The sequence below is a fragment of the Labeo rohita genome, chromosome 12, assembly GCF_022985175.1.
Source record: "Labeo rohita strain BAU-BD-2019 chromosome 12, IGBB_LRoh.1.0, whole genome shotgun sequence".
NCBI classification, from domain to species: domain Eukaryota; kingdom Metazoa; phylum Chordata; class Actinopteri; order Cypriniformes; family Cyprinidae; genus Labeo; species Labeo rohita.
In genome coordinates this window covers 21,933,810-21,954,983 of record NC_066880.1, presented here as the reverse complement: position 1 = coordinate 21,954,983, position 21,174 = coordinate 21,933,810, and the positions used below count along the sequence as shown (strand labels likewise).

The following is a 21,174-nucleotide window of genomic DNA, read 5'->3' as shown; positions in this document are numbered from 1 at the left end:
TACTTCTTGCCTCATCTCAAGACCACATAAGTAAAAAACGACACCTTACCCTTACCTCACTCTCACCTACTGTATATCAGCTAGTTATTATCGCAAAGCCAGGGTGAATAAGGTCTTGTATCACCCTGAAAATTTCAAAAACTGGTTTTGTAACGACCACTTTTTTATGTGTCTGTTTTCCCATTGAGTAGCATTTCAATTTGTGATTACAGTGTGTTTTTTTTTCTATTTTGATGATGATAATGGAAGTGGGTACAATGTGGTAAACAGCAGGATTTGAGAAATCCTGTGAAACAGAGCACTAGTTCAGTGCATACCTTGACAGCTCTGTGCTGGGGCGGCACCCTGTTGTGACGCCCTAGGCAGCTGCCTATATCGCCTATGGCATGTTGTTCTTCCATGTTCTTACACACAAAAACAGAAGTCATGAAGGTCAATCACACTGCTCCTTTCCATAAAATAGATGCAAACTGGGACTAATGCTGTCAAGCTCTAAATATTACCATTTAAAAATATGGGTTTGGAATAGGGCAGCCCCCTAATAATAGACTAACCATTAGCTGACGAGAAGAGGCCTAGTCAATCAAAATGTTATTAGTTGCTTAGTTGCAGGGGGAAAAAAAGAAAGTGGCAACGTCACGTAGTCCATGACGGACAGATTGAACTGTGGTCAGGACATGCAAACGTTAAGTTCGTTAGTCAACCTCAAATGTGGCTTCTGAAATGTGCAGCCACAGTTAGTGGTTGTAGCATCATTACATGGCCGCTCGCTTTAACCTAAAAAAAATGTGCGCTATTCAAGTGTTTTTGCGGAGTGTGAATAGTAGCATGCTCACTGCATGACAGTTAACTTAAAGGTGGCAGTGTGAATATTTGCATTTAACTTCAAATACATAGAATCTGCAAAAGGTCTACTTTCATTTGTGTGCACAATAATAACAAAATGTTGTGCTTTTGTAAAATAATACATGCAAACAGCTTTCTGTCATCTAGGTCTCTGTGAAATTAATTGTGTCAAAACAAAACTGCACAGAAATTCTGTGCTTGCCTCACAGACATGAAAAAGTACACATACAAAATACAAAATGTCTACTGTTAAATGAACCAATTCAAATAGAAAACAGTGAAATATTTTCACTATTATCACTGTGGAGATGATGAGTCAATGTTGTTGCCTTCATAACTGCAGCCAAAAATACAAAAAACACTAGTTTATCAATAAATTATTATGATATAATTAATATTAAATTGTTAAGACAGTCTTCTTGCTGTTTTTTCCCTGAAGCATTCATAATCATTACTTCTGTGGTGCGATGTGGCAAGCTTTATCCGTGCTTGAGCGCTGATAGGCTATAGGCAATTAAAGGGCTCATAATTATGAATTATATGGTTTATTAATATTAAATGTGCAAATAGTCAACTAATCACTTCAAATGAATGACAATTAGTCGAGAAAATCTTTAATCGAGGGCAGCCTTAGTTTAGAATGACATGAAAGTTGAGTTGAATGTTGAGTTATGAGTTATGGCAGAATTTTCACTTTGGTTGAAGTATTCCATTAATGAAAAAAATAATCATTCTTTCTGCATTGTTTTAATAAAGTGTGGCACATCCTCCCTATTTGCTGTATTTATAAGGAGAGTTACTCAGTCTAAGTTAAAGGGTTAGTTCACCCAAAAATGAAAATTCAGTTATTAACTACTCACCCTCAATGTTGTTCCAAACCTGTAAGACTTTCGTTCATCTTTGGAACACAAATTAAGATATTTTTGAGAGAGCTTTCTGACCCTCCATAGACAGCAAGGGTACTACCACGGTCAAGGTCCAGAAAGGTCGTAAGGACATCAGAAACAAAAATAATGAATTCATTTAACAATTCTTCTCCTCTGCATCAGCCTAGCGCCATACCGGAGAGTATCATGATGCATGTCAGGCTTTCCCCACATGTAAACAATGCATGTTGACGTAGAACACGCATGCACCGTGTTTTGCTTATGTTTAGAGAAAGCCCGCACATGCATTGTGATACTCTCCAATATGGCGCTAGGGTGACGCAGAGGAGAAGAATTGTTGAATAAACTGGACTTATTATTTTAGTTTTCTTTGCATACAAAAAGTATTCCAGTAGCTTCATAAAATTACAATTGAGCCACTGATATCACACAGACTGTTGTAACGATGTCTTTGCAACCTTCCTAGACCTTGACCGTGGCAGTACCCTTGCTGTCTATGGAGGGTCAGAAAACTCTTGGATTTGTGTTCCAAAAGATGAACGAAGATCTTATGGGTTTGAAACAACATGAGGGTGAGTAATTAATGACTGAATTTTGGGTGAACTAACCCTTTAAATAGCTTATCGGAACTTGTGAAACTACCGTACTGTGCACAGTGCCATTTGCTTAGCTCTGTCAGGCCCCTAATGCCCCGTAAATATTGATAATATATCACTGTTCCAGAGGCTGATATTCTTTAAGCCTTATCTTATTGAGCCAAAGCAACTCAACCAAAGCAACTTAAAAGTTGACCTAATTTTACTAGCTAACGAACAAGCTAGAAAGAATGCACAATGGCACAAACAGTCCAACCCTAAAGAAATAAGTCCCAGATAAAATAGATGGCTTAAAAATTATGAGTTTTACGTCTGTAAACCCACTTTGCAACTCGACTTTAAAAGTGCATCAAGTAGGTCTAAGTTGATCTAACATCTGTTTTTTGTTTTTAAATAATGTAAATTTATGCAGCAAATGAGAATCATTAAAGTTTCCAAATATATTCTGAGACAAAGCTTTAGTTAATGATCTTCAGTTTTCAGTTACTGGCCCCATGCTGATGAGCCTTTTGCTCTGAGTGTGGGGTAAAAGGCCCCCCTCCCTAACTCATACATGTAAATGATTTTTAAACAAAACAAATTACTTTTAGGATTTATTATTTTCTCACAAAATGTATTACTCCATCATTATTCAATAAAAAGTTATTTCTGCAATCATGCACTGCAGAAGCAATGAAAAACACATTTTCCTTAAGGGCAGCCCTATTGTACCCTAAAACTTTTACAGCGGGAAAATAGTTAGTAACATCTTTTGTACTGTTGTTTACTATTAAAATCAAATGCTGTAGCAAACTTGCAAATTCTTTTGGGAATGATTATAGATTAAGTTTTGCATTCAGGAAAGAAAAAAAAAAGAGAAACATGTGTTATCTTAATGGATTCAGTGCCACAGTGAGAGCCCTCAAGTGATGCTTGGCAGGCAACAACAACAGACGGTCCTGGAGAACTAGGGAGATGCATCAAACTTCTAAACAGCCCAAATGACTAGACAATGTTAAGAAAGTAGCACTGAAAGCCCATATGACGAGAGTGAAAGTGAGAAAGAGACCTAAACAGAGAATAAGAAAGCAAAAGAAATAGAGAAAGAATGAAGTCATGTATAATGTAAGTGTCTCTCTTGCAAACAACAGTCTTGTAGCAATTCACCATGTTGGAAACATGCTGCCCTCTAATGGCGCACTGCCTCATCTGACCTTTTCAGGTTTGAGAGGACTGGGTTTGCTGACTGTTATTTTGTTCCCTTTTTTAACATTTATTAATTACAACAACGTTTTGACATGTCCTATATGAAAATCAGTTTGATCAAAGTCTAGTTCATTTTCCCAGAATATAAAGACTGTAAATTTAAAACACATCTTCTATACATTTTTGTCCCATAATTTCAGCTAGTTTGGCTACTCAGTGTCTCAGACACATCACTTTGCAACAAACTTGCATGACTTTAACATCCTGCACTAGCATAACCCAGGTCAGTGAGCAAGTGCAGACACACAGCACACTGGGTCAGCTGAACTGTCTGAAGAAATACACATAGGCAGTGGGGAGGAAATCATCCTTTCTGACTCAGCCAATGAGAGGAGGACGCTGATATCGGAGCGTGACAGACGTTCTGGCAGAGAGAGGGAGCAGAACATTGTCGCTCAGATTTCTCTCGCTTAGTTGCATCCTGAGTCACTTCTATGCCTTGGTTTAAAATTTGACAAGTCACAGTGTGTGCGTGATATTTACTGTATTTGCTAATGAACTTCTGTTTGTCTAAGGTATATGTTTATTATTATATGTATATGATTATAGCAGATAAATTAACAGCCTATTTTGCTAAAATTGTATATTTGGTCAAACACTTCCTAGCTCACATAATTTGCTTATAGAGTGCTACAGGACTGACATACTGTCTTTTTGTATGTTAACAAGTTAGCATTTTAGCACTTCCACTGCCATTTTCCTGAAATAAATGGGCTTTTTGTATAGGGTTTTGGTTATGGTCAGCCATACATGAGAGAGGCAGACGCTGTCAGCCTACTTACAACACCTTGGGATTTTTCAACCTAATTTACACCTTCACTGTGGCCACAACATTGAACTGTCAAGATTTCGCCTGTATTTTATCACACATCTGATGAAACCACATGGCAGAGTGGTGAAGTGAAATAGGTGACATCCCATTAATCTGTAATACACAAAGCACAGTGGCTGTTTTGGGAAAAGAAGTTCAGGCAAAATGAAAATTCTGTCACTATTTATTCACCCTCATGTGTTACACCAGGTCTAAGCATCAATGAACAGACATCGATGTCAAACCTGGCAAATATTGCAAACAAATATTTGAGTCCTGTTGTGGTGGAGAACCAGTGAATAAGAAAATGAATTTGAGTCTATTCCTCCAACAAAGCTATCATATGAATTCTTAAGACTTAAAAATAATGCATGAGTCATATGAGCTCCTTTTTCATACATTAATCTGTAAACCCCATTCCCCATTGTGTTTTACAAAAAAGATAAGCTAAAAAAAAATCAAAACAGCTCCTTGTGTGTATCACTGAAAAAATAAAGCCATATAGGTTTGGAACAACACAAGGTTGAATAAAGAAGTTATTCCTGTAGGATGTTCTGTAAAATAAGCTTACTGAAATAGATGATGCTTTTTATAGAGTGAATATGTGTGAGTTTCTGCTGCCCCCCTGCGGTTCTTGAAGGTATTACAGAAACACTAATTGTGCTTTCAACAAGGAGAGACTCCTGTCTGGCTACTCTGCCTCAAAGCCCTGATCAGCAAAGTGTTGCAGTGATAGCAGTCCTTCTGTACATTTTTCCCATCTCTACACAAGATCTCAGGTTCTTGGTCATCTCTCTTACCAAGGTCCTTTTTCACTGATCTCTCACTTTGGCCAAACGATCAGCTGTAGGAAGAATAATGGAGGCCACTGTGCTCTTGGGAACCTTCAATGCAGCAAAAATGTTTCTGTAGCCTTTCCCAGATCTTTGACCCCAGATGGCTTAGTTTTTGCTCTAATATATTTTGTGGACTTCAGTAAAACAGTACAAAGAGCCAAAAGATGATTTAGAAAAAATGGAATACACCTGGGTTAATATCCAAATGTCGAAGCAAAAGGTCTGAATACTCATGTATATTTGGTATTTCAGTTATGTCTGTACATTTAACAGCCCAATTGTTTGGTGTTTTAAGTACAACTGTCCTAATGGTTATGACTGCGTACACAAACCATAGCAAGACTTAATCAGCAAAGAACAATAGTGGGCCAGAACTATTCCTGTTTCCGTAAAAACTGACCACAGTGGTTCACAAAGTCAACTTCCATGAAACTTCCTGCAACTGCTAAAACTTTCTTTTGTTGTTTGATCTGAGCCAAAGACGGTAGCAGTTATATATCGCAGTTGTCACTTCAAGTGGTAATGCACAGATTCAACATATACAAATGTTTGCGCTTACAGATATAACTGAGTGACTGGCATTGTGTGTATTTGACTGTTCAGCAATAAGCCATGAAAGAGAACTCAAACAGCTTCAAAAGACATTAAAACAGTCATTTACTTTTGTTTTCATAATTAAAAAGCTGTCACTAATCTAAGAGAGGCTACTATGACAAGAATCTTTTACTACAAAGAAATAGTGCTGTTACAATACCAAAATTGATATAATGACTTTGACGTAATCTTGTGAATACTTGACTGTTAAGCCATGAAAGAGAACTGGTATTCGGTATTGTTTCGAGTTACTACACCAGAATGTGAAACCAAAATCTTACAGATTTCATAATGTTTAATATCACCACAAAAAGAATTACTAACTTGACAACTACTATAGGTATACTGAACATTATTCGAACATAAAGCAAAAAATACTACATATAGCAAATCTTAACCAATCCAATCTTATCCAATTGCCCAGCTCTAATGTGGAAAATTTAATGTGGCAAATTTGTGAATTTCTGTAAATCTGCTTTTAAATAGTATTTTGTGAAAAGTACAAAAATTGGCTTGACTTCACTTACATTCAAAAAACAACTCATATACAGTAGTTTCCGATTAAATCTGATGAAATGCAATTAAAAAATGGTGAATAGCATTTTAGTCTAAAGAGCAAAAATCGCAAAAAACACAATTTTTTCATCATTGATACATAACTTGTATGTAATGTCATATACAATACACAATGTAGTAGTATTGGCTATGACAGAAACTGAACAACTAAAGGAACTAAACCAAGCCCAAAAGCAGGCCTACATATCATCAAACTATGGCATTAAATATCCACAAGGTGTCTCTGTCAGACCAGTCACTTACTGTATGTGGCAGTTATCAACACCACATATGAATAACAAATATTATCTAATATTATTTAGCAACGGTATTACTATAATACACTGAAGTCGTAATAGGACTATGCAAATGTCATTTATCTTATCTAATATATCCACTATTTTACAAAACAGAGCCATAGTTAGACTGATTATTTTAAAATCTGTCTTAAAATACTGAAAGATACTTATCTTTATAGGAAGAGGCAATTAACAAGATCATAGTTGCAAAGAAGGATAAACCCTAGCGCTGTAGGCATAAATGCAGAGTCATTTTCTCATCTGACTTTGATTTCACCTCACTATTTACCGACTGCCATAAAGCTGACAATCTGATCGCCTGCTTCCAGGGGAAAGACAAATGAATATCAGCAGGAGCCAATTTGGAGTACTCTCAGTATTATGATGCATAATCACAGATGCACCTTCAATAAATCAAGGTGACAGCCATATCCAGTCAGTCTCTGGGCTATGAACACAAAACAGACTTCACTTAACCACACACAAAAATTAGCAGTGCTGTCAACAGCACAATCAGCTGAGATTTTAAATGTCAAACATAAAGCACGCTGATCCAAAAAGTGCATTTCAGGAGCTTGTAAACAAGATTGTAGAGAGTTGTCTAAAGGAGTGATTCTTCACCGCAGGGCCATGTACCACTAAGGAGGATTGCTTAGAGGGTTGTATAAGCAAGTTAAAGAACCACTACTAAAACTAATTAAAATGCTGTTTATGAAAAAAAAAGGTTTGTGTTGTTTTCACTTAAAGGCTTCGGACTCACCATGCTGTTGAGATCAGAGTCAAAGCTTCCACAGGGGTGTCCAGAGTCTGCCAGTGCCTCCATTCCCTCTTCGTCCCACATGTAAGTCCCTCCGGAGCTGTCTGAGGGTGACAGGTCCAAAGACGAGCCATGAGGAAAATCGCCTTCAGAAGACAACATCTCATGCTCAAAGCCATCTTTACCAGCTGAAAGAAAGACAATAAACTGGATAAGAAAGGGACAGAGAGAAATATTTGAAAGTAATCTTAGTGACAATATTTCATCATTATGCTGCCTTCTAAGGTACCTTGTTTTGGCAAAAATCTAAGGAAGCGTCACACATATCCTTTGTATATTTTCCGGAAATGCAATACAGCATTATGTGCAATGCTGAGAAGCACCAATAAAAATATACATAGTTGAGGTCAAAAGTTTACATACACCTCGCAGAATTACCAAAATAAGGGGGATCATACAAAATGCATGTTATTTTTTGTTTAGTACTGACCGGAATAAGATATTTTACATAAAAGACATTTACATATAGTCCTTAATAGAAAATTATTTAAAAAATGACCCCGTTCGAAAGTTTACATGTGCTTGATTCTTATTACTGTGTTGTTACCTGAATGATCCACAGCTCCCTGGTGAAACAACCAGCATATGCTGGTAGGTATGTTTTGATGCTGGGATGCTGGTTAGGTATGTTTTGATGCTGGTTTAAGCTGGTCCTTAGCTGGTTTATGCTGGCCCCTCCTGGATTTTGCTGGTAATGTTGCTGGTCAAGGACCAGCATCAACCAGCAAAGGACCAGCATAAACCAACTAAGGACCAGCTTAAGCCAGCATCAAAACATACCTAACCAGCATCCCAGCATCAAAACATACCTACCAGCATATGCTGTTTTTTTCACCAGGGCTGTTTGTTCGTTTATTTTTTGTTTTGTTTTGTAGTGATAGTTGTTAATGAGTCCTTTGTTTGTCCTGAACAGTTAAAATGCCCGCTGTTCTTAAAAAAATCCCTGGTAAAAAAAATCTTTGGTTTTTCAGCATTTTTGTGTATTTGAACCCTTTCCAACAATGACTGTATGATTTTGAGATCCATCTTTTCACACTGAGGACAACTGAGGGACTCACATGCAACTATTACAGAAGGTTCAAACACTCACTGCCAGGGGTGTAAACTTTTGAACAGAATGAAGGATGTGTACATTTTTCTTATTTTGTCTAAATACCATTCTTTTTCATTTAGTACTGCCCTTCAGAAGCTACAAAAGATACTTGTTTTCCAAAGGACAAAATAAGTTAAATTTACCCAGATCTTCAAATTCTTAATGCATTGTGTGAGCATTTGAACCTTCTGTAATAAGAGTCTCTCAGTTGTCCTCAGTGTAAAAAGATGGATCTCAAAATTATACAGTCATGGTTGGAAAGGATTCAAATACACAAAAAATGGTGAAAAACCAAAGAATTTGTGCGACCTGAAGGGTTTTTCTGAAGAACAGTGGGCAGTTTAACTGTTCAGGACTCATGAACAACTATCTCTAAACAAACAAACAAACAAAAAAAAAACACAGCTGTGGATCATTCAGGTAACAACACAGTATTAATAATCAAGTGTATGTAAACTTTTGGACGGGTTATTTTTTTAATTCAGCTATTATTTTCTCTTGTAGACTATATGTAAACATCTTTTATGTGAAATATCTTATTTAGGTTAATACTGAATAAAAAAAGAACATGCATTTTGTATGATCCCTCTTATTTTGGTAAAATAATGAACATTTTGCAGATTTTGCAAGGTGTATGTAAACTTTTGACCTCAACTGCATGTATAGTACATACTAAGATAAGAGAATCGAAGCTACTTTAACAATGAAAAAAATGACACACTTCACCTTTCAACACTGTATTTTTGTGTAATTTTACCATTATTTAAGAAGAAATCACACTGGCTTGTGTCTACGAGAGAATATAATGTCAATCTGTCAATACTAAACCCTGAGAGGATGATCAGATTCATGATACATTGAGATTAAAATTAATAAAGTATATTAAGAATAAAGAATAGAGAATGAAGTTAAAAATGCTTTGTATTCCCAAAACATTTCTCAAGAAGGTTTTTACCTTTTTTATGAGATTGTTCCAAGACAAAATTTATAACAAATATGAATTACTGAGGCGAATGCTCTAAATTTAGGATAATGTCCAGTTACACATAAGGTAAGATGGTTAATGAATTTATTGGGTTGTTTTGAATATTAAGCATTACATCATAAGACAAGCTACATATTAATATTACTAGAGATGTGAACAAATACGCTGAGACAATAATGATTGCTAATGATTATGCTCATGATGTGTCGAAATTTAAAAATTACTCAAATTAATCCAATAAGGGACAGGTTTTTAAAAAATATTATTTAAAAACAAATGATGAAAAAAGGTGCTAAACTCCCATTAAGACAAGTTTTTGAGGTGTTTTTCCATGAGTTATTAAGAGAGTCTTTAGCAAGAACCGTCAACCAATCACCAAATTAAGCCTGTAATTAAGAAAAAAAAATGTTCTTAAGAATATATTTAAGATCTTTAAGAACCATTTAATTATTGCATTTATGAACATTCATGTAGAAAATGCGAAAAGTTGTTATGAGGTGTAATGCTCAATTCTTAGTCACACCTGTGAGGCCCATCCCTGCCCAGTCAACAGTTTCGGATAAGAAGGTGTGAAGGCTGGTCACCGACGATTCCTCATTGCACTTTGTAATTAGAGCGCTGTCATCTTTACATAGTCCTAAGTGGTCAAACCCATCAAGGACAGGCAGCAGCAGGGTCTCACCTCCATTCCCAAGATTATCAAAGTCATCCATATACTCTTCACTAGTGTCATTGTGTTCCACAGAGGAGGACGATGATAGCGACATATCCTCCAAGGAGGGGCCCAGACTCCGCTCAGCCTCCTTTGCTTCAAAAGAAATCTCATTTGGGATAGTTTCAATACTTTCAGTTTTGCTACTTGGTTCTGAAGTGGTGTCTGCTATCTTTGTAGCGTCTTGGACATTTTTACTCAATTCTGCTTCTTTTTGGACAGTTCCAGGGAGAACAGGACGGGGATGTTTGGTTAGTGTTGGACGTGTAAGTCTATAGCTGAGCACAGAAGGTTTGTTACTTGAAAAGCTAGGCAAAAGGGATTTCTTTGTTGTGTTTGTCTGCAAAAGATGACTGCTAGTCGTTGCAGATGGTCTTGGAATTCCATATTTACTTACTTTCTCTTCAGAAAACACTATATTTGGCTGTATGGGGGATGATTTAGCCACTGGAGATTGTGCCAAAGGTCTGGGAAGTTCTTTAGCAAGATCTGCAGCTTTGTTAAAGGAGTAGGAACGGGTAATGGGTGTGTTGGTGGACCATGCTGCCCTCTTGGAATGGGTGAAACTCTGAGAGCGCACTATGCTGTCTTTAGAGGCAGACTTGATGCTGTCGTTAGACAATGATAGTTTGTTCTGCAGGGTTCTTTGCTGGGGAACATGACCAACACCGGACCCTGACGAGCCACAGCGCCCATTACCAGCACTTACTCCATTCTGAGTAGCTATGTCATTATACAGTGAATTCCCTGTTGAGAGGCGTTTGGGAGTAGTCATGCGGGGAAAGGTTTTGCTAGGCTGGGGTACGCTCCTGGGATAACTACTTTGTAAAGTGGGGACTGAACTTTTACATTTTACTCCAGCTGCAGGGGAAGGCTTTTTAGTCACCATCACTGGAGACTGTGAATTTATAGTTACACTAGTCTCCTCATCCAAACTGCCAGAGGGTTGTACTTTATTTCCAATGACCTCTTCACCCTTTCTCCAATTTGGGGATTGCAGACGTGTTAAATTATTGTGCCTGCCTAGAGGTCCACCTTTAGACTCCGATGAGGAAACCGGGAAGCCAGATCCTTGAGGAAGGGTGGTCATAGTGGTGCCTGAAGGCCAAGAAGCAAACTTGGGCAGCCTTGAGACCATGTTGAGCTGTTTGACAGCGTTCCCTTCCATCAGCTAGGTTTACCACCATTGATGTGAGGACAGAACTGCAAAAAAAGAGAAAGAGAGGATAAAATATGAACCAAGTATTTTGATTACATGTTGTACTCCAGGTGTGCCCAATCCTGTTCCTGGAAACCTACCTTCCTGTAAAGTACAGCTCCAACCGTGACAAAAACACAACCAAACCAGCTAGATCTTCAGATGATTACAGACAGGTGTGTTCGATCAGGTTTGGAACTCTGCAGGTAGGAAGATCTCTAGGAACAGGATTGGGCACCTCTGTTATACACAACAGCCACCGGAGCAGCACATGGATATGCAGTGTTTACATAGTGTAATATCACATGCCTTTTCATGCACATTTTGAACCATAAAAATCAGCAAACTTTTGCATATATTCAAATTCAATAATGTGATGATGCAAATGAAAGTCATTGAAGTTTTGGCACAGTAGGGGAGAGTGGGGTGAGTTGAGCCAGTTTTTACTTACAGTGTGTTTAAGTGAGCACATGACATGAGCACATAATGGTTCCAACTTAAATATGTACACAAATTTCAGGATGTGGTGCATCCTTGGGAATAATCACTCTGGATCTAAAATGAACTGCTTTCAAAACATGGCTTTTCAAAAAAAAAAAAAAAAAAAAAAAGTGAGGGGTAAGTTGAACCTAGGGAGAGGGTAAGTTTAGCCACGTCGAGTTAAACTGCTATTGATTATGCTGACGTAAAACTGAACATTTTCACCTCATGCTATATCAAAGGAAGAGAAATTCAATACACATGACTTCATAAAATCTCTGTGTCAGCCTTGTGATGGACTGGTCATCCATCTAGGGAGTTTCCTTGTCTGTGGCTCAAGACACTAGGTGAGGATCCAGCTCCCCTCAATCCTAATAAGGACAAAGAGGTTTGGACACAATTTTTTGTTTTGTTTAGACACAACAAGCATGATTCCTTGAACATACAAAACTCACTTTAAACTCACTAAAAATGTTTTTTGAACCTAAATGTAGTTACCAATTATTCCATGGGCCTCTCTCCATCACAGGGGGAGTAAAATGGTTAACTGTTCAAATATGTGTGGTCATATCACCAGTTTTGTTTAAGATTATCTAGAAACAAGGGGTAGATTAACTTCTCCACATGCTCAAATCATTCCACTCTCCCCTATATCATAATTTGACAGAACAAGGTGGAAAAGAAGTTTTCTTCAAGAAATCAACCAAATATAGACCTCACACATAGCTTTGTTATCCCTTTAGAAAACTTTAAATTTCAGAGCATGGTAATCAGAGTAGGGACTACTAATATTAGAGATTCAAAATCTCTGAGATGCTGTATATGCCCTTACATATTTATGCACATGCACACTCTTAAAAAATGATGTTGATTGTAGTTGCAACCACTTAATTTTGCAATGCTTTTTGCAAATGTTTGTTTGAAATATGGTTTCAGAAAGCTCCAAATTTTTTGAACTATGTTGGAAAAGAGAGCACTTGTGATCTTAATCAGGTGTGTTAGAAAAGAAAGACACACAAAATGTGCAGAGCACTGGGGCGCCAGGACCAGAATTGAAAACCACCTTAGCCTTGTCCTCAGACTTTCCCTTGTTTGATGGGACTGACATGAGGATTTCAACAATAACACTATTAAATGCGGTGCTCGAGGCTTTGAAATACAGCCAAATGATATACAAGTACTTAAAAAAATGTCTTGATATTTTTAACAAAGAGGCATCATATGAGAGGGCCCCCTTCCTGAAATACTCTGATGAAGATCAGAGGTGAAAGCCACGTGTGCACTTGGATGAAGATTAACCTGATGAAGGGGTATAAAGCATTACACAATCATTATGTTACAATGTTCAAAAGCCCTGTCCGTGTTAATGAATTCACTGGAGGGCTAAAGCATGACCAAGTGGAGATATTGCCACATTGCCAAAAGTTAGTGGATACAAAGTATCTATTCAGGAGAAAGACAGACCAACATGCCCTGTGACTAACTGAGATCAGTTCGTACTGGAAGCATGTTATGTTCAAGCCTCTAAAGAATTTATTTATGGTTGCAATGAAAAGACTGTAAATCAGTTTTTGATATGACAATCTGACTAAACTAACAAATAACCAAAAAACTAAGTGATCCATTGAGTTTAGTAACTTAGAGCTTACCAGCAACAAACTCCACCAAATGTTTCTTGTAGCTGCTTATAAGATTTGCACAAGATTCAGCATGAATTTTGGACCCTTTCTTCCCTTCTTAGTTCATTAACATTTTGTGTTGGACTGGCTCTTTTAGTCATGCAGTCCATTGTCGGAAGGTCTCATCAAGTAATTGACAGAAAATGTACAACGGTATTTCAAAGATCTGTGGTAAGTACATGGTACATGAATTTTACACTCATTCTTTACAGGAATAATTCTATAAACTACTCTAGCAGAGTTTTCAGGGATGCTAAGCAAGCAAGCTTATACGTGGTATTAACAGAGAGCTGCCATGATGACTTATTTTTGTAGACCAACACAGAAGTTAGAATTGCCCTGGTCTCCTCGACAAAAACTAACAAATTTTTCCCATTGGGTTGTGGATTTTTGCAGAAAATATGCACTGTGATCAACAAAGAATGCCTGTAATGAATTTGTGCTCAGAAATCACCTGTACCTGTTGTACTCTACACTGTTAAAAAAAAAAAAAAAAAAAAAAACACAATTTGTCAACTTAAAATAATTTGTTACCCTGCTGCCTTGAAATTTTAAGTTCAGTCAATTCAAAAAAAAGTTTTGTTAACTTGAAATGTTAAGTTGTACTAAGTGACAACTTAGATATTCGAGTTGACTACACTAAAAATTGGTTTGCTGAACTTAAAAGCTGTGCTTGTTACCTAGCTGCCTTAAAATTGTAAGTTGAATTAACTCCAATATCTAAGTTGTCACTTAGTAAAACTTAACATTTCAAATTGATTAAACCTTTTTTGAGTTGACTGAACTTAAAATTTTAAGGCAGCAGGGTAACAAATTATTTTAAGTTGACTCATTGTTTTTTACGGTGTAGTTAAAAAAGAAAAGTATCATTTAACAATGAACAGGTTCATACCCATCATCTTTTACTTATTCAATAACAAATATGACTGAAGAGTATTAAAAGCTGAACTAAAATCTCAGCTCTACATTAGAGTTGTCCACCTTAAGAATCATGCCTATATAGAGAGAGTCGAAAATGACGTTGCAGTCATTCAGCTCATTTGTTTTCTGTAGATCAATAGCAGTCTGAATAGGCCTATGGTATGTGCTTGCCTTGAGTTCATGTTAGTAATAACTTAAGAACTTTCATTGAGTCATTCAAGTTTTTAATTTGAATTTTCAGCATTCACTACTCCAGTCTTCAGTGACCCACATGATCCTTCAGAAGTTCATTAATATGCTGAATTAGAAAAACATTTATTACTATTAATGTAGAAAACAGTTCTGTGCTTAATATTTTTGTAGAAACTGTGAAACATTCAACAAATATATTTTACAAAGAAAAAAACTAAGAAGTGTCAAAACAGATTGACACATGTGACAAGGAATACTGTCATGAGAATTCCAGGAAGTTCTTTTTTATCTAGCTGAGTCACTGAAAAGAATGAAGCTGGACTGAAACCCACTGGATTGAATGACTGAAGATCTAACAGAATAGACTATGCACCTTCTATAGCTGTTTACTTAAGACACATTTGCTTCCCATCACTATTTGCATTTGTACTGTATGTTGTACTGAGTGAATGTGTTTGCTGTCAAACACCCAGGCACACCTATGCTTACACATGACACATGACACATGAGGTGATGCAAAAGGATGCAAGCATGAAAAAAAATCAAATATTGTCTTTAGAAGACCAACAAAAATAAGACAGACTAAGACAAAATGACAGACACATACAGATGAGACAGATGTGACAGATGTGACTCACCAATGAAATGCCAGAAAAACAAACGCAGGCAAATGGTAATGATTGCTGCAACAGCCAACCTTGCCTACACACACACCACTGTATCATTTACAAGATACAATTCTAAAAGGCACAGTAAGTCACAGTAAAGGCACAATTACTAAATCACAGTATGAGTAACTATTTACATACACACACACATTAAAATGTGTCTTGTTTAACCATTTTTAGAGCAAAAAAAAGACTATTTTGCCAGGCATATTTACCATTAGATGACATTAAAAGACTCTATTTAAGGATCAAAGTGCTAAAAGCTAATTACAAGATTTTAAATCTTTACTTATATTTACCATTATCTTAACCACTAAGTTTTACCCATTTGTCAGCAAAAAAAATTATATATACATATATATATACACACATATCATCTTATCTGGTAACAGTATATATCACAATACAATTTACTTTAGGTTATGAATGAATAAATAATGAATAAATCCGGCATTACACAAACTTAACGTAAATGTAAATGTAAATGACTCAAATGTTCCAATAAAAGTTCCCACTCTAAAATCCGACGGGATGAGATGAATCACAAGCAGCATTTAAAAGCAGCATATCTGATTTGCACATGTGGCACACATCATTTGAATTCTGTGTTAATGTGGCAAACTGTGATGTTGCTCACCAACAGTAATTAACTAATATCCGCTTTATATCACACCTTAATAACAAGTTCTTCCTTGTCTCATTTGAGGCGCATCGCACTTTGTTTTCACACTTCTCCATGCTTCTGTGACACTCTCATGTGTAAAGCATTCCTGCCCAAATGCATTATATCTACTGTGGTATAAACAGTATAACAGAATCTGCACATTATACTGTCACACCACCAACAGTTGTGCTTAAAATTATTCATACCCTATATGATCAAAGAAGGCTGTGAAAATAAGTCTGTATTGTTTATCCATTTGATTTTTCATTCAACAATTTCATTTTCATTTGATAAAGAGTACCCCATGTGCACAATGGAATATACTAATGTTTCTTTAATGTTGTGGGCCTACTTTTCTGCCAGAGATCCTGGATATCTTGTTCAGATAGTTGGCATCATAGACTCTAACAAATACCCTGCTAGAAATCTTAACTGCTTGTGGTTGGATCCTCCAACAGGACAATGATCCACAAACAAACATCAAAATCAAAACAAAAATGAGTCACTGAGAACAAAACCAAGCTTCTGCCATAGCCAACTCAGTTCCCTGACCTGAACCCTATCTGACGGGTCTGAAGAGATTCTGTATGAAGAAATGGTCTGTGATCTCTTGTCAGATGTTCTCTAAACTTATCAGGCATTATAGGTGAAGACTCAGAGCTGTTGTCTTGGCAAAAGGAGGTTGCAAAAAATATTGAATAAAAGGGTATGATTAATTGTGGCCAATGTGTTAGAGAAAAACATCATGAGATCATGAGAAAAACATCAAGAGATTTCTCTTCCATTTTAAATTCTTATTCTACAATGAAAGGATATATTTTTGTAAATCTTTAAAATAAACAATCAAAAGGATTAATGATACAGATTAATTTTCACAGCCTTCTTTGATCATATTTACCAAGAGTATGAATTATTTTGAGCACCTTTACAAAGCTAACAATTAATGACACAGACAACATAATCATAACCATCTAAACGGTTACAGTCCTGCTGCTGCAAACTTGGTAAACTTGCTCAGGGGCTCACCTGGTACAACACTACACTTGCACAGCGAACTGCTCGAGCATGAGTCTCAATGCATGAGTCATGATAAAAACATAAAGACATGTAGAAACAAGCTCAAATAAAATAGATGCTTCAGCAAAAGATTTTTTATCCCACATTTTCTTTTGTTTACACGCATTTAGTGCCACTTTTATTTTACATGTGTCACGGAACGTACAAGAAGCAACGTGATTTCATTTTGCTGAAATGTCACTACAGGTATGTTTTTCCCATGAGCCTGGGTTTGACATGATGAGAATTAAACACATTAAATAACTACAACATACACAATAAGAAAAAAGTGAGAAAAATGGAAAATGTACAAGTAAATTTTTTCTGCTGTTTTTTATGGTAAGAGATAAGCGAGGACTCAATTGCAGAGTTTAGTGGGCATGTTTTTTTTTTTTTTTTTTTTTTAAGGCCTACCATATGGGGGAAAACACGACTGGCAGCTGTACTGGGCAGGGCAGGAACAGAAAAGGCACACAGGCAACACATGATGGGAAAATATTTTCAACAAGGACAGCTTTTGTGTTTTTGTTGATCAATCTTTTGAATTTTGTTAGGCCTGCATGTTTAAATCAATAATGTTTATACATGTTTTATGTTTTATTTTTAAATATGTTTAATGCTCTGGCTTTTACAGTTTGATACATTTGTGTGACTGTGACCATTACAAAATGCTATTTTCATAAAATCATATATAGAAATTATACTATACTGATATATATTATATCAAATGGACCTCATTTTGTGAACATGAAACTTATTGACTACATAAAGAACATTTTCATCAAAACAGAAAAACTAACCAAACAAAAAAATGAAAAGAGTAAACCTAGAGCCTTGCTAAAGATGCAAACACTGACAAATCATTAGAGTCTGCATGGTAAACAGAGCGAAAGAGACCCAAGTCACCTTCATCTGAGGTGTTACTGACCATACAGCTCTTTATATAGCTATATGTCTCCATTGAACTGTCTAAAAGCACGCTGTAAAAGTCAGCATATCCAATTCAGATCATACATGATGCAGCCTCCACAAAAAAGAGGAAGTATACATCATCTCACAGTCACAAGATCATTATATCAAACACACACACACTTAAAATTCCCATCATTCCAGTGGCTGATCCTCACATCATCTTCCAAAACCTTTTATAATAAAAGTCATTAATCAGCTAATTAATATGGCCACAGAAAATACAATGCACAAAGCTACAGACTATTTATTCGTTTATTTATTTTATGGATGGATGCATAAATTAAGGCAGAATTTTCATTTTTAGGTGAACTATATTAAGGCACTGCAAAATGAGCATAAAATTATTCACTGGCTATTTTTAATCAAATTGGAGCAAAGAAAAAATATCACTCTCATTTTCTTTTTCAGCTTACTAAGTACCACAGAAGCATTTAAACAAGCACTATCTATGCTGACTTACCCTACAACTAATAAACTTTATCGCTTCATTCTCATCACACACCTCTCTGGCCTTAACAAAGTTAAGTCCATTGTAACTGTGGCTGAAACCATATCTGTCGACTACCAACCAGAATACTGGGGGAGAAAAAAAAACAAAAGACGGGATTTAACGTCTCATTTTCTATTAAAATTAACATGAAATGGAAGTTGCAACCTCCCACTCTCTCTATTGAAATCAACACGGAAGTGACTTAAACTGCAATTCATCAACTAACCGCTAGAGACTGGCTCCAAAAGGGAGTCAATCCCATAGACTCCCCATGTTAAAATGCCCAACTTTACAGCAGAAAAAAAATATGTTTACAGCCTGGTACAAAAAGTGGTTTTGGTCTATATAGCTAATTTTTGCCCTTCATGTCAACTGTGAGGGAGCTGAATTTTTTTAAATTATATTAAGTCTTAAAGTTCTGCATAATTTACGGCATGCCCACTTAAGTGACAGGTGGATTGCCGCTCCTGTCACCACTGTCGCGCTAGGCGGGCATGGTTTCTGCAACCAGCTCCACCCACCTCCTGCCTCTTTGCCCATTTTCGATTATCCAGGAGTGACGCGATTCCAAGATGGCGACGGCCAACTCCCGCCCACTAAGAGCTTCAAAAATGCTCTTCAGAAACCTACAGGTGATGCCACAGACACTATGTCCATATTCTTTACAGTCTATGGTATAAACACAAGCATTGACTAGAGTGGCAGAGCTGTAACGCGCCGCAGACGTGTGCAGTACAAGGGGTCGAGAAACATGCCAAAGATCTACTCCGGTTGCCGTGTCGGAGCTGTAACACGCTGCAAACGTGCGCAGTGTGTGGTAAGAGATTTATTCATTATAAAGTGTAGATAGCTTCACTTATAACATGAGTGTTTTTTAAAATGCATAAACCTGCACTAGAATAGGCTAGGGTGATCAGTGATGATGTTATCTGATAATGTTAGGCTGCTTTTAGCCTTATGCTGGAGCTGGTTTCCGGCAATGAAACTAAGTATGTAAAATAATTAAATAAACTAGCACGATAATATCATGTATCTGCGATCTCACAGGCTGAGGATGGGAATCAACACTACTGTAGCGTATTATTTACTCACCCTAAATGCATCCTAGGTGTATATGACTTCCTTCTTTCAGTTAATACAATCGGAGTCTAATAAAGTCAAATAAAGTGCATCCATCCATAATAAAAAGTGCCTCACACAGCTACCGGAGGTCACCTGTAGCGAATCGATGTGCTTTTTTTGTAAGAAAAATATCCATATTTAAAACATAAGATTTACTATTAATCTAGCTTGCACTAACTGCTTTGACAAGGGGCGTGGCAGTACTAAAACACAGTCTAAGCTGTTCACCAATCGCAACGCACTGGGATAGCTAACCAATCATAACACATTTCCTTTTTTCGGAAGGCTGGCCTTCATTAAACCTGGAACTAATCGAGCTATTTGTGCCAGGCTGGGAGAAAGGTATTGTAATAATTTAAATTATGTTAAAAATTTTCAAACCACCAAGCATGAGAGCATGTTCTAGTACACCCCCAAAACAAAATCAAGACTTTGAAAAAGAGTATAACAGGACCCCTTTAACAACCATGTTGTTCCGAGTGAAACGACTTATCGAACAATAGAATACAAAGGGCAGGACATGATTTTATTCATCTGTTGTTGATTTAATTGTGAAATGTGAGCTTTGTGTATCAAACTGTAGGCATGCAATTGGATTAACTGCAGCATAGTCTTGCATACATCAGCAGAGAGTCATAAACATTATGTTATACAAAATATGCAAAGATGAATTGTTGAAGTGGTGTCACACCCCTGACTTTTGTATTGGTTTTTCCCTTATGTGCCCATATATGGTTGTTCCTGTTCCTGTGCTCGTTGAGTCATTATTAGTTTATCACCATCATCTGTTTGTGTATCATTAGCCACTCTTTATAAGTTGTTTAAGTTCAATGCTTTGTGTCCGGTCTCATCAATGAACGTGTGTTCCTGTCTCCCTTTTGTGGATCAACCTGTGTGGATTATGTTAAAGACTTTACATTGCATTTGATCGTCGTGTTGTGCCTTCCTCCTCATGTGTTGTGACAAGTGTCTTTCGTTAAGAAAATAATTTGGGTCAATTTTGATTTCATGGTAAATATCACATGAGCAAAAATGTATTATATCATGGTTGTGATTTGGCCATACGAACAAGCAAACAACTAATTACAGCTGTGCTGAGAAATTACCGAAGCAGTTTTGTAGTGGCTCTTAATGTGTTAAAATCCAAATTCAACATTAACATTCACCATATTTATACCAATTTAAAAGCTGTCGATAACATATATGTGACTCTGGACCACAAAACCAGTCATACATAGCATTAGTACATTTATAGCAATAGCCAACAATATATATGTATGGGTCAAAATTATTGATTTTTTTTCTTTTATGCCAAAAATCATTAGGATATTAAGTAAAGATTGTGTTCCATAAAGTTATTTTGTTCATTTCCTTCCGTAAATATATCAACACTTAATTTCTGATTAGTAATATCAGGGCTCGACAATAAGGAGTGTAATAAAACAATAATAATAAT

The 21,174-nt window shown here is 36.6% G+C and overlaps 1 protein-coding gene across 5 annotated transcripts in view; it reads right to left on the bottom strand.

Moving 5' to 3' along the window:
• Positions 1-21,174, bottom strand: part of ccser2b (coiled-coil serine-rich protein 2b) — a 66,493-nt gene that overhangs the window by 40,492 nt on the left and 4,827 nt on the right. For 4 of the 5 annotated variants that reach the window (XM_051124459.1, XM_051124458.1, XM_051124462.1 and 1 more), the window contains exons 2-3: positions 10,088-11,479; positions 7,430-7,614 (exon numbers count right to left, since the gene is read on the bottom strand). In XM_051124459.1, the coding sequence (XP_050980416.1) occupies positions 7,430-7,614; positions 10,088-11,444 (1,542 nt within the window). In that variant the 5' untranslated portion in view covers positions 11,445-11,479. Of the gene's footprint in view, positions 1-7,429; positions 7,615-10,087; positions 11,480-11,575; positions 11,645-21,174 lie in introns of those variants that run through there. The other variant, XM_051124461.1, reaches the window with a different exon arrangement.